The sequence below is a fragment of the Sphaerodactylus townsendi genome, linkage group LG05 (genome assembly GCF_021028975.2).
Source record: "Sphaerodactylus townsendi isolate TG3544 linkage group LG05, MPM_Stown_v2.3, whole genome shotgun sequence".
Lineage (NCBI taxonomy): Eukaryota > Metazoa > Chordata > Lepidosauria > Squamata > Sphaerodactylidae > Sphaerodactylus > Sphaerodactylus townsendi.
Window position 1 is genome coordinate 82713842 of NC_059429.1, and position 16463 is coordinate 82730304.

The 16463-nt window shown below is 40.5% G+C and overlaps 1 protein-coding gene across 7 annotated transcripts in view; it reads left to right on the forward strand.

The window, feature by feature from the left end:
- ANKS1A (ankyrin repeat and sterile alpha motif domain containing 1A) overlaps window positions 1-16375 on the forward strand; it is a 145827-nt gene extending 129452 nt beyond the window's left edge. For 4 of the 7 annotated variants that reach the window (XM_048497688.1, XM_048497689.1, XM_048497691.1 and 1 more), the window contains 7 exons: window positions 40-111; window positions 775-861; window positions 4911-5048; window positions 7311-7481; window positions 9997-10095; window positions 10840-10937; window positions 15528-16375. In XM_048497688.1, the coding sequence (XP_048353645.1) occupies window positions 40-111; window positions 775-861; window positions 4911-5048; window positions 7311-7481; window positions 9997-10095; window positions 10840-10937; window positions 15528-15573 (711 nt within the window). In that variant the 3' untranslated portion in view covers window positions 15574-16375. Of the gene's footprint in view, window positions 1-39; window positions 112-774; window positions 862-4910; window positions 5049-7310; window positions 7482-9996; window positions 10096-10839 lie in introns of all 7 variants that reach the window. The other 3 variants (XM_048497690.1, XM_048497695.1, XM_048497694.1) reach the window with 2 other exon arrangements.
- Window positions 16376-16463: the final 88 nt, after the last annotated feature.

The window sequence follows — 16463 nt, forward strand, 5'->3', positions numbered from 1 at the left end:
TGGTATTAATGATCGATGTTGCTTCTCTGTTTCAATTAGTATCTTGGGTCCATGCTGATCAAAGATCTTCGTGGGACAGAGTCTACACAGGATGCCTGTGCAAAAATGAGGGTAAGAATGAACTGGAAAACTATCAAGCATCTGAAATCCATTTTGGCTGCAAATTGAAGTTCCTGTTCCACATTCTGCCTGTTCAGATTACAACCAGGTTATCTATCTGCCAGTTTCATTGTTCCTTTATGCCTACCTGCTTTTTAGTTTTTTAAGCTTTTTGTTTCCTCTTAACATTTGTGTTTTTATCCCATTTCCTTTCTATTCCTATACCTTTCTTTTGTTCCCTTTTTTAATCTAGCATATTTTTAGATATATGTCTGTGGTTTTAATATATCTTCTCTTTTAATTGGTTGTATTTTATCTACCGTGTCCTAGTCTATGGTCGTAATAAAGACTGACTGACTACCAGTTGTGGGGGATGGTGTCGATTTCATTATTGTTTTCAGCATGTAAAATTGGTATCCAGAATGAAAATGCAGATTTTGGTTTTGTAATAGAACTCACTGGGTTTTCTTTACCCAGTAATGGAAAACTTAGCTTTTAAAAACACGCTATTTCAGAATATCCAGATTTATGGATACTTTGCAAAGAAGCTGAAGTGATTGGTCCAAAAATAGCCTAATGTAGGAGATTTGTGACATCTGTGTCCCCCTTTCAGAAGAAGGGTGAATGTTTCTTTCTGTGCCTACTAATGAGTTAGATTTTTTTTTCTTTTAAAAGAAATCAACTGAACATATGAAGAAAATCCCAACTATAATATTATCCATCACTTATAAAGGAGTGAAGTTCATAGATGCATCTAACAAGGTGAGAGAGAACCATGAGGTCCAGTGGCGTTCCTGCCTAGGGACAGGGGGTACCCTATGTCCCCGGGCGCCCCCATTTGGTCACATGGGGGGGCGCCACCATTTCAGGGTCGTTTGTGTGATTTTTAAATTTTTTAGTGTTTTTTACGTTTTGGCCTGCAGGGGGCGCATTTTTAAGGCTAGCAACACCGAATTTTCAGGGTACCATCCAATGATACCACCCAATTTTGGTGGTGATTGGTTCAGGGGAAGCAAAGTTATGGACGCCCAAATGGAATGCCCCCATCCCCATTGTTTTCAATGGGAGCTAACAGGAGATGGGGGCTACCCATTTGAGGGACCATAAGTTTGGTCCCCCTGAAGGCGCTCCTGGTAATAGCATCCAGGCATAGAGACCTTTGCTTCTGAGGGTTCAATTTTATGGACCCCCAAAAGGCTTATTTTGTTTCCATGCTCCTGCACATGAAAGCCTGCGGGCTGAGTTCTCTCAGAACTCTCTCAACTCGTTTCTCCCCCCCCCCCCCAAGACCTCTTGGAGCCACCTTGAAAGTCTGGTGCCTCTATCTTCAAAAATGTGAAGCCAGTGCTTACACACTCAGAAATTCCCCAGAATCTGCCAGGGTCTTCAGCAAGTTCTGTGGTGGGAAAATTACCTTTACCACCATAGACTTCAATGGGGCTTTCTGTTATGCCCAGATGGCTCTGTGGTAGAGGTTTCAATGGGAGGCACTGTGGTAGGGGCCTTGGTCTGGGTGGGGGCATTTCCTGCAGGGCTGCTGGTGTGAGTCTCCTGAAAGGAACCAACCAAATTTGCTAAAATGCTGTGGGTACCAAGTTGAAGGTGAACCTGATGCCCACAGCATTCGGCCATCCCAGGCAAACTTTAGTGCCCCCACCCAGAGCAAGACCACTACCACATTGCCTCCTGTTGAAACCTCTATCACAGCGCCAGCTGGGCATAACAGAAAGCCCCATTGAAGTCTATGGTGGGAAAAATAATGTTTCCCACCATAGAACTTGCTGAAGAGCCTGGCAGATTCTGGGGAATTTCTGAGTGTGTAAGCACTGACCACACATTTTTTAAGATAGAGGCGCCAGACTTTCAAGGTGGCTCCAAGAGGCCTTGGGTAATAGCATCCACGCTTGGTGACCTTTGCTTCTAAAGTGGGGGGGCGAGTTGAGAGAGTTCTGAGAGAACTCAGCCCGCAGACTTCATGGGCAGGAGCATGGAAACAAAATAAGCCTTTTGGGGGTCCATAAAATTGAACCCTCAGAAGCAAAGGTCTCTATGCCTGGATGCTATTACCAGGAGGGCTTCCTGGAGCCACCTTGAAAGTCTGGTGCCTCTATCTTCAAAAATGTGCAGCCTGCCTACACACTCAGAAATTCCCCATTGGCTACAATGGAGCAAAGTCACTGCAAAACAAAGAATCTTGGGCAACTTTCTTGCGGTGCCTGTAAGGGGTGTATTTTTAAAGCTAGTGACACCAAAATTTCAGGATATCATCTGGTAACTATTCTTATGATGCCACCCAAGTTTGGTGAAGTTAGGTTCAGGGGGACCAAACTTATGGTCCCTCAAATGGGTAGCCCCCATCTCCTGTTAGCTCCCATTGAAAACAATGGGGATGGGGGCATTCCATTTGGGCGTCCATAACTTTGCTTCCCCTGAACCAAACATCACCAAAATTGGGTGGTATCATCAGGGCAGTCTCTGGATGATGCCCTGAAATCATGGTGCTGTTAGCTTTAATAATGCCCTCCCTGCAGGCCGAAAAACACCAAAAATACCCCCCCCCCCAAAAGCCCAAATACCTTGCATTCACATTTGTTCATATTTGGGCAGGACATAATTGGACACTTTTTATCCAAATGTGCCCAAATTTGCCCAGATTCCGGCTGAATCTGGTATTTGTTTCATCTAAATCTCCAACCCTCAAAAGTGATGTTGTTTCAGCATCACTTTCAATTTTGTTTTAACCGGGGACCCCAGATTCTCCCTTTAAGGTGGATTTAAAAGAAGAATCTGAGCTCCCTAGTTTAAGCACCATTGAAAGTGATGCTGTTTGGGGGTGGATTCCACTGGAGGTGTTTTGTGAGAGATGATGCTGACATTTGTTTGGTAAATGTTTTGCTGGGGGTGGTTTGTGAGAGATTTACATGCTTAATACCCACTTGCACTGGCTTGGAGTTGTTTCTCAGGCTAACAACCTACCTCATAGGGTTGTTGTGATTAGGAAATTAGGAAAAGAGTTGGTGGGGAGAGAGCCATGTATGTTTTGCTGGGAGTGGGAGGTGTTTTGTGAGCTGGTGCAAAAAATAATTGTTTGTTCATGGTGGGGGAGGGTGGCCGCCCATTCGCCGGGGGGGGGGGGGAGGCCAAACTCAGGTTTTGTCCCCGGGCTCCAGTTTGCCTAGGTTCGCCCCTGATGAGATCATTTTGATTCTTGCACAAGTGATTGTGGCAATAGCTAGTGTCTGTTTTGCAGTTTTTCACACTTCGTCAGTAGAAAAAGTATAAAATCTTGTCAGTGTTGAAGATTAAGGCAGAGATTGAAGTTTCTTGCATGAGCTTTACTGCGTAGTGTGGTAGATTCAATCATCCTCCAAGTAGTCTTCCTCCAGCATAAGTTGCTCTTCCTCTAACTTGAAGAGCCATTTAAATTGGAGGAAGGCTACTCAGGCTGCAGCAAAGCTTCAAATTTTGTTTGGTGAGGTGACAGGCTACTGGTAGGATCTTTCCAATACCTGTAATACATTCTGAAACTGCTGATGGAAAATGCATCATATTGTGAACCACGGTCTAAATTACTGCAGTAGGTCATCATCTGGTAGGTGGAGCCTGATTGGAGTCTTCTTCCAGACTTGTCATTCCATATTGTAGAGCCTTATATTCTAATTTCAGTGTCTTGGTCTTAATGTTATATTGCATTGTGTGAGTACTATATGTAGTTAATCTGAAAAATTCTCGGGTGTGTTTTGTAAGGGTGAAGGAATTGTTGTGTAGAAACATATTTGCAGAGTTTATAGGCACCAGAAGCAAACATCGCTAATGAGGCTGGATTAGCTAGTGTATAACTTCACCTTGGGAGACTAAAAGTGATCTACTATGTCACTACCTCCATGTAAGGTTTTGGGTAAATTCTATACTATTGACTTACAGCTTCCACATTCGAAGTTGGAAATAATAAAAATTATACTGCAGGGTTAAAATTATGCTTCTCTTGTTAGCATAACTTGATATTTTATTAGCATAATGAACAGACCACCTGATCAGGAAGTCAGAGGTGCTGGTAGAAAGAAAATTTGTATTGGGACATGTAATTCTACCAAATATTAACTGCCCCACTTCTCAGAATTTATAGAATGGCCTTTTCCTCTACCAGGATTGGCTATTGGGCTATTGGGTTAACATCCATGTTGTGGTTATATTCTAAGTCAGGGCATGTACCCTAACTGACTTACATCAGACGTAGAGTGGCAATTGAATACAAAGGCAAAAGACATGTGGAGAGTTTTTATTTATTTTATTAGTTTTATATCCCGCCCCATCTTCGAAGGGCTCTGGGCAGGTTACAACATCATTTAACATACATAATTTAAAACATCCTACCACTAAAAATATAAATCCTAATTTGAAATTTTAAAACCAAATACACAATTAATTGCAAAAACGCTGGTTTAGATTATATAAATTAATTCATCCTGTCATTTCCACCACCCCCTCTTCCTGGAGACTGAGAGGTGTTTTAATATATTTGATTGATCCAGCTGGTTAGTTGGGAAAGGCCTGGTGGAACAGCCATGTCTTGCAGGCCCTGCAGAATTGACATAGTTCCCACAGGGCTCTGGCATTGGCAGGCAGCCTGTTCCACCAGACTAGAGCCAGGGCTGTGAAGGCCCTAGCTTTCGTAGAAGCCAACTGGATATCTCTCGGATGTATCCATGATCGCCTCCTACAAACTGAGCCGCTGCTTTTTATTGTTTAGTGCAAAGTGTCCTCCTGACTTTAGCATGTAATTCAGAAAGGGCTCTTTATTTGTTTGGCAGAACATTATTGCTGAGCATGAAATCAGGAACATTTCCTGTGCCGCCCAGGACCCAGAGGATCTCTGTACGTTTGCCTATATCACCAAGGACTTGCAAACCAGCCACCACTACTGCCATGTCTTTAGTACCATTGATGTTGTAAGTAATACAGAATAATTCCGAAACCTTGATAATTTCTTTTATGTGTTATCTTGAGTTTCAACTTCCTAAAATCATCTGCAAATGATTTGATTGAATTGTGTGTTGTGGAAACTTCCATGCTTCGTCTCCATTAGAAGTGTCTCTATTTTCAGTGTTAAAAAAATTAAAACAGATTCTCTCTCCTTCAACGCAGTACATTTTGAACATACAGGTTGTATTTTTTTGAACAATATTAGCTATGTTTACATTTGGATTACAACTGGAAAATAGTTGTCTGCTAGTTGATACCACACTGCTCATATCACCTCACCTAATTGACTATATATCCTTTCATTTTAAAAATCCACAACGCCTGTTCTGCAAAATATGTGTGTATTGAAAAAGACACCAGAGAAGAAGCAAAATTATGTAAATTTTGATCAAGGGCATTTGGCTGACCTCAACCAGAGCCAGGTTTTTACAGCCCTGGCTTGGGCCTGGTGGAACTGCTTACCAGCTGATGTCAGGGCCCTGCAGGAACTCAATCAATTCCGCAGGGTCTGTAAGATAGAAATGTTCCGCTGGGCCTTTGATTGAGGCCATTGGTCTGATACATCCTGCTGACCACCTGAGTTTTGGCTCCCCCCCCCCCCACCCTATCCTAATATCTATGGGGCTGATCATTAGAGTCTAGGCTGCCTAAGAGTCCTTTGGGTATCTTTTTAGTTACCTTCTTTAGTAATTATTTTATTTTACAGTTTTTAACTATTTGATTTTTTAAAAATATGTTATGACTGATGTACTAGAAATTATGCATGTAAGCCAACCTGAGCCCAGCTTAGGTTGTGGAGGTTGGGTTAATTAATATCATCATCATCATCATGTTGACATTTACTTTTTCAAGATAACTTTTTATAGAATAGCTTGGCAAATTGCATGAAATTTGAAACCATTTGTCTGCTTTTCTTAGAGCTGTGCAAAAGTGCTCAGAGGTTGGTAAATGAGGTTCCCAGAAATTGTGAATTATTGAAGTAGCCCACAGTGCTCAACGAATCTCTGAAGTTGTCTGATCCAACTTGGGATAGATAACTCACTGTGCTATATGTGCCTCCCATTAGTCCATGTTCTAATGACTGCCAAGCACTATGTACACTCTGTATGTACTCAATAAACTTGAAAGCATACAAAGGACTCTCCCTGGCCTTCAGCTCAGTCAGTTTGGGGACTTTCAGATAAAGTTGGAGGCACCTTTACAGCTTTCTCACTTACTGCCCTTGAAAAACTTCAGCTTCCATGGAATTGTTCACCACTTTAGAATATACTTTATAGTCACTCAAGTCTCTAAATAAATATATTTCAGCCATCTATCAAAGCAATGCATCTCCTTGCGCAACAAAATCAAATCAATTCCAAATTAATCAACTGGGAAGTTACCACTGGTTTTAATATAGAGTCATCTTGAGGTAATACATCTGTTTCCAGTACTCCGTAACAAAGATGGTATACGGGTGAATTATTTCAATTGCATTCATTTTTTGTACAAAAGTGCATCCTTCCTCAGATTGGAATCACAATCCTCTTCCCTAGTGAACAATGAAAACGTTTGATCTGGGTAAAATTGAAAATTATTATTTCATGCCTTCAGTATATTTATATACTGAATTATGCAAAGTTTTTTTTAAAAAAAAACCTCAACGTTTTCACTTCATATTCTTAATAGACTGGGAGTGTTTATATATCAGCTGATTTTTATTCAGCAATATTCATTAAGAAGCACTTGAGCCACTCTGTTCTTTAACTGTTAATTTTTGAATGGTGCATTAGGGAAAGTAATGATCATATACCACCATATTCTTGAGTACCAGAGAGATCAGCATCTCCATAGATGTGAGGTAGTTAGGAATCTAGTTTTATTCACAGCTGACTGCCTTTTCATCTAATGCATATACATAAATCCATAATCTAAATATGGTAGGCAAAGTGTGAATATTACTACTAGTTTTATTCCAGTTCTTTGGAAGTTATCATGTAAACATATCCTGAAAAGAAATAGTCTATTTAACCTAAAGCTGTTGCCTGTATCAACTACTTAACAATGCAACGCAAAATGCCTTTTTCTGGAAGTTACCCATTTTGAATAGATTTAAGTAGGATTCTAAGTAGACTTGTTTAGATTGCACTCTAAAAGACTTAAAGATGCCACAGGGTACTCTGTATTTTTCATGAATCACATCTCCTTGGAATATGGAATAATATATGCCTTTTGTTTCTTCTCTCAAGAATCTGACATATGAAATCATTTTGACACTGGGTCAAGCATTTGAAGTAGCCTACCAGCTAGCCCTGCAAGCCCAAAAATCAAAACCTACAGGTACTCTGACATCTGAAATGGTAGAAACAAAATCTTCAAAACCAGTGCCTAAACCTCGAGCCAGCATGAGGAAATCAGCGGTATGTATACTGGAAGAAGTGTCATTCTCGATGGGTGCTTTATACTAGTTCATAGTTTAATGCCTATTTGGAGGTTTTCGAAAGCAACCGCCCTGCAAAGAGTGTTAGCCCTATATTGATCTAATTTCTGATTAATCTAAAGTATTGTAATTTGTGTGGTATTTGTAATCGCTTGAAGTAAAAAAAGCCAAATGAGGGGTAATAAGTCTATTATGAGACAACAGAAGGGATTCAATAATTTAGGGACATGAAATTCAGTAGGGATTTTCATGGGACTTGCAAAGAATCACAAGATAAATTATTTGGAAACCACCACCACCCTTCCTCCATGCACATGGTTTCTTCCTGTAGCATTTTATGACCACTCTAAAGTGAGAAGGCTGATCTTCCTGCCTGTTAGTAACTTTCAGTTGCTGTCTGTATTTGATGTCTCTGGCAGCATGTAATTCTTACCTGGTTTTGGGAAAGGTACTTTCTACTTCTTACCTTGGAGTCCCTTGAGCATGTAGAAACCCACAGCTTGACTGGGCCAAGATCATTACTTTTATGTGATCTTAAGTGGCCCCAACAACTTCACTGTTTGAAGTGATACTCATGTATTATGTAATACAAGGGTTTTCATCCAAGGATGTTAAATGACTGTAATTAACTCAGAAAATAGTACATATATACTCTATCTTTTCTGTGATTGACATAATATTGATCACATATTTTAACTGTCTTTGGGAGATGCTGGTGAGCTAAAAGCCCCAAGCAGAGGAGAGTTAGAATTTTTTTTTCTCAGAATGTACGTTCAGGGAATATTGTGGATAAGAACCACTCACTCTCAGGCAAACTGTTCCACTGTATTATCTGATGAGGTGTATTTATATCAGGTCGCACTGAAGGAATGTGAAAATGTTTACCTCCCATTATGTGGTGTGATTGTCCTAGCATTTGCCACATAAATCCATGTTTTAAAAAATTCTTTCATGGGTTATTTATAGGGTTTGTTGTGCTGTAAAGTTCTTTTTTTCTAGGGCCCCTTCTGCACACGCAAAATAATGCGTTTTCAAACCACTTTCACAACTGTTTGCAAGTGGATTTTGCTATTCTGCACAGCTTCAAAGAGCACTGAAAGCAGTTTGAAAGTGCATTATTCTGCATGTGCGGAATGAGCCCAGGTTTTTGAGTCTTGGGACCCTTTAGAATATATTTTCTCTCCTCAAAAACTAATATAGCACATCTACTGCAAAAACTCCAGTGGTGTTTGGAGGCTGTGGCTGGTTGATTAAGAATTAGCAGGTTCAAACTGAATCCAGCAAAGATGGAGGTCCTGTGGGTAGGTCACGGAGAGATGCTGGTCAACTTTAGTCTTCCTGTGCTGGACAGTGAGGCCTTACATCTGGCCTCGTCGGTGACCAGTCTGGAGGTGATTCTGGACTCCAGGGTTTCCCTGGAGGCCCAGGTCACCGAGACGGCCCAGACTGCGTTTTACCATCTTGGCAGGTACGACAGGTGGTTCCATATATCTCTCTCACTGATCTGGCCACAGTGTTCCCTGCAACGGTCACCTCCAGATTAAATTATTGCAATTTGCTCTATGCTAGCCTGCCCTTAAACCTAATCCGAAATTAAAACTTGTCCAGCATGCAGCCGTAAGGCTCCTGGCAGGGGTCTCGGATAGGGACCATATTATACTTGTCCTTTTCCATCTTCACTGGCTGCCCATCGAGTACCAGGTTATCTTCAAGGTTCTGGTTCTGACCTTTAAGGCCATGAGCAGTCTTGGACCCACATACCTCAGGGACTGCCTCTCCCCATATTGCCCAGGCAGGCCTCTTCATTCTTCGGAATCTTCTAACTTTCTGGAAATCCCTGGCCTGAAAACCATCCTCAACAAGGACCCAGGATTTTTTTGGTTCACCCACCTGGTGGAATATACTCCCACTTGAGATCAGGGCCCTGCGGGACTTGAGCAGTTTCTCCAGGGCCTGTAAGATGGAGCTATTCCACCAGGCTTTTTCTGCTGCCCAGCTGGGTTAACATCTGTCTTTCTGCCCTCCCGGGGGGGAGCACATTAGGTTTTAGTGAGCTGCCATCTGAATTTGGGTAATTTAAACATTTATTTATTGTTTGATATTTTATGCTTTTATTGTAATTGTTTTATATTGTTGTTGCCATCCTGAATCCCTTGAGGGAGGGCAAGGTAGAAGTCCAAGAATAAATAAAATAAAAAATAAAACTATTTTGGCCTTCCATGTTGGTACCAGTGACTTGAACCCATCTTGCAAAATCTTCTGTTGTCAAATGAATATTCTGATCATGTTCAGTAAAGAATGATAAGTTGACAGCACCCTGTTCTTCAAGCACATGAACAACTTCAGACTAAATGGTTTTATATTCAACTTTCTGAGCCCCGTTAGGTATCCTCCTTGATCTGGCACTAGCACAGTGGCCCAAGTTGTTATCTAATAGTTTTTGCTTCCCTTTAATGTTACCTTCTGTCTGTGTTTTGCTTGCCCCCTTGCCTTAGGTGCCGCTCCCTCCTGATAGTCGCTGTTGTTGTTGTCACACCTGTACTACACACCGTCCCTCCTATCTGCCGCTGCAGTCTGTTAGTCAAGGAGCTAAGGTCTTTACCCTTCTTGTAGTCATGTGTCTCTGGTTATGATCAGTGCAACTCTTCTTGAAAACCTCCTTTATTCTTTGCCTTTTCCCTCATTCTTTGGTGTACCTCCTGTTTCCTTCTGTCTTGAGTGTGTTAGTAGATTGACTCATTTGGTTTCCCCTCACATAACAAAAGAGTTTTGGAGACAAGCTGGAAATATTTCTCACTAGTTAAAATGTTGCTCCACTGAAAGTATTCTGCATTTTACCCTTGCTCAGAAAGAAAAATTCTATTATTTAGACTATATAAACTTAACTGTAGGTTGCTTACTATATTTTTGAAGACTGACTATGAAAACTATGGAGATCCACTGCCAGTCAGAGCAGACAGTCCTGACCTTGATTTACCACTAGTCTGACTAAGTGGAAGGCAGCTGTGTGTCTGCATATACATTTTCCGTGAATTTCAGCAAAATGACAACAGAGTGTATCAGCGTATGTGAATGCTTAAAAAGAAGTAATTATACCTTAAATAGGTTTACTGTATCCTTGATGTGGAAGACTGGCCTCTTATTATAATGTCATTTTAAATGCACATTTTAGAACAGATGCATGTCCTTTAACTTGGTGCATAAGACTTTTTAAAAGCTGGTCTAGATATCCCCTTCCCAGATATTAAACAGAGCTTTTAAGTGTCTGCAATTCTACCTTCAAATTTTCAAAATTGAGTGACTTGCCTGACATTGCCTTTCTTTCCAATATGTTCTAGCTGGAGTCATCTGAAGTGGACCAAGACTCCCAGTCCCATGCTAGTGTGTCCTGGGTTGTAGAGCCCAAGCAGGATTCCAAGAGGACCCTCAGCACTAAGTATGAGACTACTATCTTCTGAAAACCAATCCTGCATCCATCCAGTCTAACCGTGCCTTTGCAGTCTGATCTGTCTGCTCTTCTAAACCCTTCCTTCCTTCCTCCCATTGCTGGCAATAGGTTTGGCACCACCAGAGACAGCAGCACTAGGATACCATAAACTAAACAGCTTTTTGTATCTGATTTCTACTGAACACTGTGAATTCTCCTAACTCGGAAATAAGGGTAACTCATTGAAAGAGCCACCTGTTTAAGATTTCTGTGAGGTGGGAGAAACAAAGCCAATGGGAGTCGAATATATGGATTTGGGAAAACATCTGCTGTTTGTTGACTTTCTCTTCATTTTGACACTGTGAATTTCTGGAGTGAAGTAACACTCCATAGGCCTTTTCTATTTAGCATTCTTGTTCTTGGACTGTTTTAGAACTTTGGTCTCCAGTAGGTATATGGTGTCTCAACCTAGATTTATACCTCCATACTGAGCCATGGCTGCAAACTGTTCCAACAAGTAGCATTCTTTTATCTGTCATCTCAGAAGATGCTAACCACTGTGATACTACTTGCAAATCTCTTGCTCACCAGATTTCCTAGCATGGACCCTACTCACAGTCTGCTACCCCTGGAAACCCCGTTGCATGGTTTAATCTGTAAACCTACTAGGTAGTGTGACTGCTCCTGTTAAGCTCTTTCTCTTAGGAGTTGGGCTTGGTATAATTAGTGCCTGACAGGAATATTTTCAGCTGACCTGTAAATACACAGGGAACCTGCTTTTTGCTGTTGACATTATATGATTTGCCATTAGGAATTTCTGTTCATTCCAGCCATTCTGCTTACAAATTATTTTGAATATCATTCTTTAGATTCTGAATCTATTAAACCTTCCAAAGACACAGGTTATTAATTCTAAACTGTGTGCAAATGTCTATTAAGGAATCTAACCAGAATGTACAATGTACAGGGACGGTGGTAGTAGGAGTATTATTCCTATAGAACACATTTCCCCTTTGGAAGAAAACATTGATGATCAAAGTCTTACACTGATCTTATTTTCCTGGAGTATGCTAAATGCAACATCCTGAGTATCCTGGAGATACCAACCAAGCATTTGCTACACATCTCCAGACAAAACAGAGTGTGTTGTGTTTGGCTTCTCAAATTGTTCAAATACAAGCTTTACCTAGGTCCTTAAAGAATGATTGTAAAGGAATGCTGACTTTTGTATTAAGACCAAACTTTTTTCTTCAGACCAGTGGGTTGTAATATAGTAAAGGAGCTAAAACAACAAAATAGTTAATATATAGCTCTAAAACATCTTCCTAATTTTCTCAGAGAGACAGTCAGTAAGTGGATTAAGTGGGGCTTAGCACTTCTTGTCCCTATAATAATTTTGAGGAGCAGCTTCCTTCATAATTCTATTTTCTCCTCATATCTTCTAATGTGACCCCATTCTATTATGATTCTTAGATCTTGTTTGATTTAAGAAAGGAACAAAGGTTGTAACAAGGGTGAATATCTAAGCTCCTATCTGCTACTTACACATTCCTCCCTAGATTTGGATCTTGCTCTGTGACACCAGAAAAATGATGATACAGTGTTATAATTCCCAATTCCCTCTGGCCAGGGTCTCTGAAGCTTTTATAGCTTCTTCCTTAGCTTTTTACAGACTTGTGTGTTTCTTATGTACGTCTCATAATCTTAAGGGGAGGGGCTGTATATAAATCTAACAAATGAAATCATTGTCTTGCTGCTTTGTGGCAAGCAACCTCAAGGTGCTGCAACCATATGTTCCAAATTGGGAGCTGTCATTGGATAAGAACAAAAGGAAGTCAAGCATGCAACCACGGGTTAGGAATCTTGCTATATAATTGAGCACCTTGCTTCCGATCACAAACCAGAAAAAGCAAGGACTGTTAGGAAGTATAGTTCTTGGCCATCCAGAAGGGCCCAGATTCTAGCTCCTCCCAGAGGGGCAAGAACTGCACTTCCCAGCAGCCACTGTAGGAAGCCACTGCTCTCTTCCCCCCATGATGTGCTTCTCCCTACTGATGCTGAGCCTTGAAAAGGTAAGCAGGAGGAAGCCATACTCCCATCCTACCCCCATAGTGTTCTTCTGCCCAACAGGACTAGGTCCCTGTGGTGTTGAAGAACTTTCTGACACAATACACAGGACAAACTCTGTCAAGCTGCAGCTGAGCTGGAAGAGCCCATTTGCAAAATGAGGGAAGTCTGTGTGTGCAGGGTTGGGGGCAGGAATCTGAGAAAAGGGAGCCTGTTTGCATAGGTAGGAAAACCTGTTCGTGTGCGGGGGGGGGGGGGCGGGGAATTTGAGAAAGCAGAGCCTGTTTGTAAAGTTAGGGGAGCCTTTATGGGGGAAGGATGGAATCTATAAGTACGCTTTTTTTTTCATTGAATAAGCTAGGTTTACGGCAGGAGGGGTTGGCCTTCTCAGTGGGCACTGTTAACCCAACTACAGTTTTCTAGAGCTTGTTGTATGTTTGTACAACAGGCTTTACTGCTGCTCCTGTAAGCAGGAACATTGTTAAACTTATAGTACAAAAGAGCCGCTCATTCTCTGGTCTACTTCCTATAATACTGTAGTGAATCTGAGTGCTAGTTTTTGTGGCTTAAATGAAAAAAACCCCGTTTGAGAGGTAGTCTCAAAATACACCTGTGCTTTGCATGTGTTGTCATGTTCGATGTTTGAACTCTAAAGGATATTAAAAAAATTATTTCCCTCCTTTGAAGAACTTAAATATCTATTACTGAGACTAGAAGCTGTTAATCAGACATCCTGCAGCTCAGTGACATCTGAAGATGGTGTTGGTGCTTGCTTCTTCTAAAAACAGTGCACTTGCCTTTTTATCATGAATGAAGGAGATATCAAAGCAATTGATTATGAACAACCTCTTCCATATGACTATGACCCAAAGCTATGGCTTTGTTAACTTGTCCATCATCATAAGCATCCTTCAGTTGTTTGACAAATGAAATTACTCATTCCCTATTTATATTTCCATTAATATTGTCCCCATTCTGTTTGCTTCTGCCAAGCTGAATTACAGACATCTGCGTTCCACCAAGGAAATGTAGTAAAGGGGCAAAGCACTAAGAAGCAATGAAATCCTGGCGGTATGAAGATCAACACCCGGCTCTGGGATGTGTCCTTGGCTACTCATTAAGGGCTTCCAGAGTTGAGTGAAAAGGGATTCCAGTGGCAAGCTAACAAAAACCACTATGCATTTCTAGGAAGAGAACTGAGACTTCTGAGGTCAAGAGACTGATGCCGTATATTGTAACTTGAAACATACTTTTTTTTACAAGCAGTGATATTGGGAAATCCTCATTTTCAGTGTAGCAAGTTGAATTGTTGCAGATGGAGAATCTTAACTACTAAAAGAAAATAGAGAATATACTTTGTCAGTCGAAACAGGCTGAGAGGATGCCAGGATCATTGAATGGTACATTTCCCTCCTCAGCTTGGTAAGCAGTTGACAGATTTTCAAATCTTTGCAATTATAATCATTTAGTGTAAAGGTACTAATACTAGATGATGATTTACACACTTTATAAGCTTAGTAAGTGGGAAATAGATTGTCTTAATGAAAAACAACAGTATGTAACCTTGCAAAATGCAGGCACAGGACCTACATTCATAGCAGTGAAAGGTAGCATTGTAATATTTTTTTCTGGTGAAAATACAAGATTTTTTCCACATACATACTTACATTGAATAACTGGACTATGGCTCTTTACATCTCATTCAACTACCATATTTTTAAAATGTGGTTATGCCATGGAGGGTTGGGATTTTTAAGGGTTGTTCACTGATTAGCACTTTTTATACTACATTATTTAAGTAAACTTATAATAATAATTTCAGAATATTAAAATGTGGAGAGATTTTGGGCATTGTGCTGAAACGGTTGATTTCTGGTTCAGATGCAAGCTGAACTTATTATGCTTCATGAAACTTCACAGCCTCTAACACTGATTTTGGCTGTGATGAATGCATCTTTCTGTGGCCTTTTTGAAAAGACAAGGAAGTGCAAATAGATCAGTGGTGGGTGTGATGGGTTTAGTATCCTGCTACTGTGTTAATTACTTGTTTCAACTTCAGTTACTGCTGTATCTTTAAGATGTAATTTAGCATTATTCCAGTTGATAAAAATGCAGAGGGAACCAAATGACCCCAAAAAGTCTGGATTTGAAAATAACCTGTAGATGAATTCTGGGAACATGGCATTAATTTTAAGTCAATATGTAACTAATATGCTGGTGTTAGTATAAAAACTGGTATATTGATAAGTCTGTTCTGAGAGAATGCAAAATGTACTGTTTCCTTTGGAGAAGGGATAGCATTGGTTGGTTGCAGAAAGAGATAGTGAAAGCTTCATAGTTTGTTTCTTCCAGTGATCAGGTGCTTCCTTTCTCAGAGTTTACACAAATGTAGCAGTATCTACAATGGCATGTCCTGTTCAGGCAATTAAAGCCATTGTGGACTTGGCTTTTCCTCAAAGCTTGTTATCCCCAGACTTGAAAGCAGTTTGGGTGCTTGTTCAGTATTTGAGACTTTTGCTTGCCTCTTTACAGGGATTTGCAGCATACTGAGAAAAACACGTTGTATTCCTGGCACTGATTTTTTTTGGTCTTCGATGAACATGCAATTTCTATTCCTAGCACCATCTGTGCACCTTTTGCCAATACGCCATAAGTTTCCTGTTTCACAAAGACGTCTGTTGTCAGTAGACTTAATTTCTCTAATCCTTCTGTTCTGATCATGAAAACTGGCCTTAAGATTTCAAAAAACTGACCTTGAGGAAAGTCTGTTTGAATATTAGGTACATGCCAATGTTCCCCTCAGAAAAGCAATTTAGAGCAGCTTCAAGTGGTGAGCTGTGCTGGCCTACTTGTGGTGCTTGTGGACCAGATATTTAATAGTATTTCACTTTTTAAAATAACTTCCACACTGAAACTGGAATTGGTTGAGTAATACTTTACTCCACCACTCTGTCCTCTTTTGCATGCTCAGTATGAATGTCTATCAACAGGACTTTTTGCTATGCTTGCCTCTGAAGGAAGCAGGCAGATTCTTGGTAACAGGCAATTTGGTTTACAATGTAGACACTTTTTTGCTAATCGTGATGTATGGCAGTGGGACTGATTTGTAATAAAATGTTATTTAATCTGTCTTTGTATTTTGATACTTGAATTATTTCCTTATTTCCTGTATATAAAAATTGTTATTCTGTCCAGTTTGTGGTACCAAACATAATCAATCTGTGCAACAACATAGACTGACCTCACTACAACAAGGCGAGACTGTAAATATTCCTGGGCTTCCAGCAGTCGTTTTGTTGTTTTTGTTTTCATAATTGTACAACTTAGAACAGACTAATAAAATTAGACACACCTCTGTTTTGATTGCTGTGGTGTAAGTATTAAAGTGTGCTATGAATTATGGGAAGGCTACAACTTTAAGCATGCTTGTTAAGTACCTTTCACTGAATGAACTGGGACTGCCTTGAA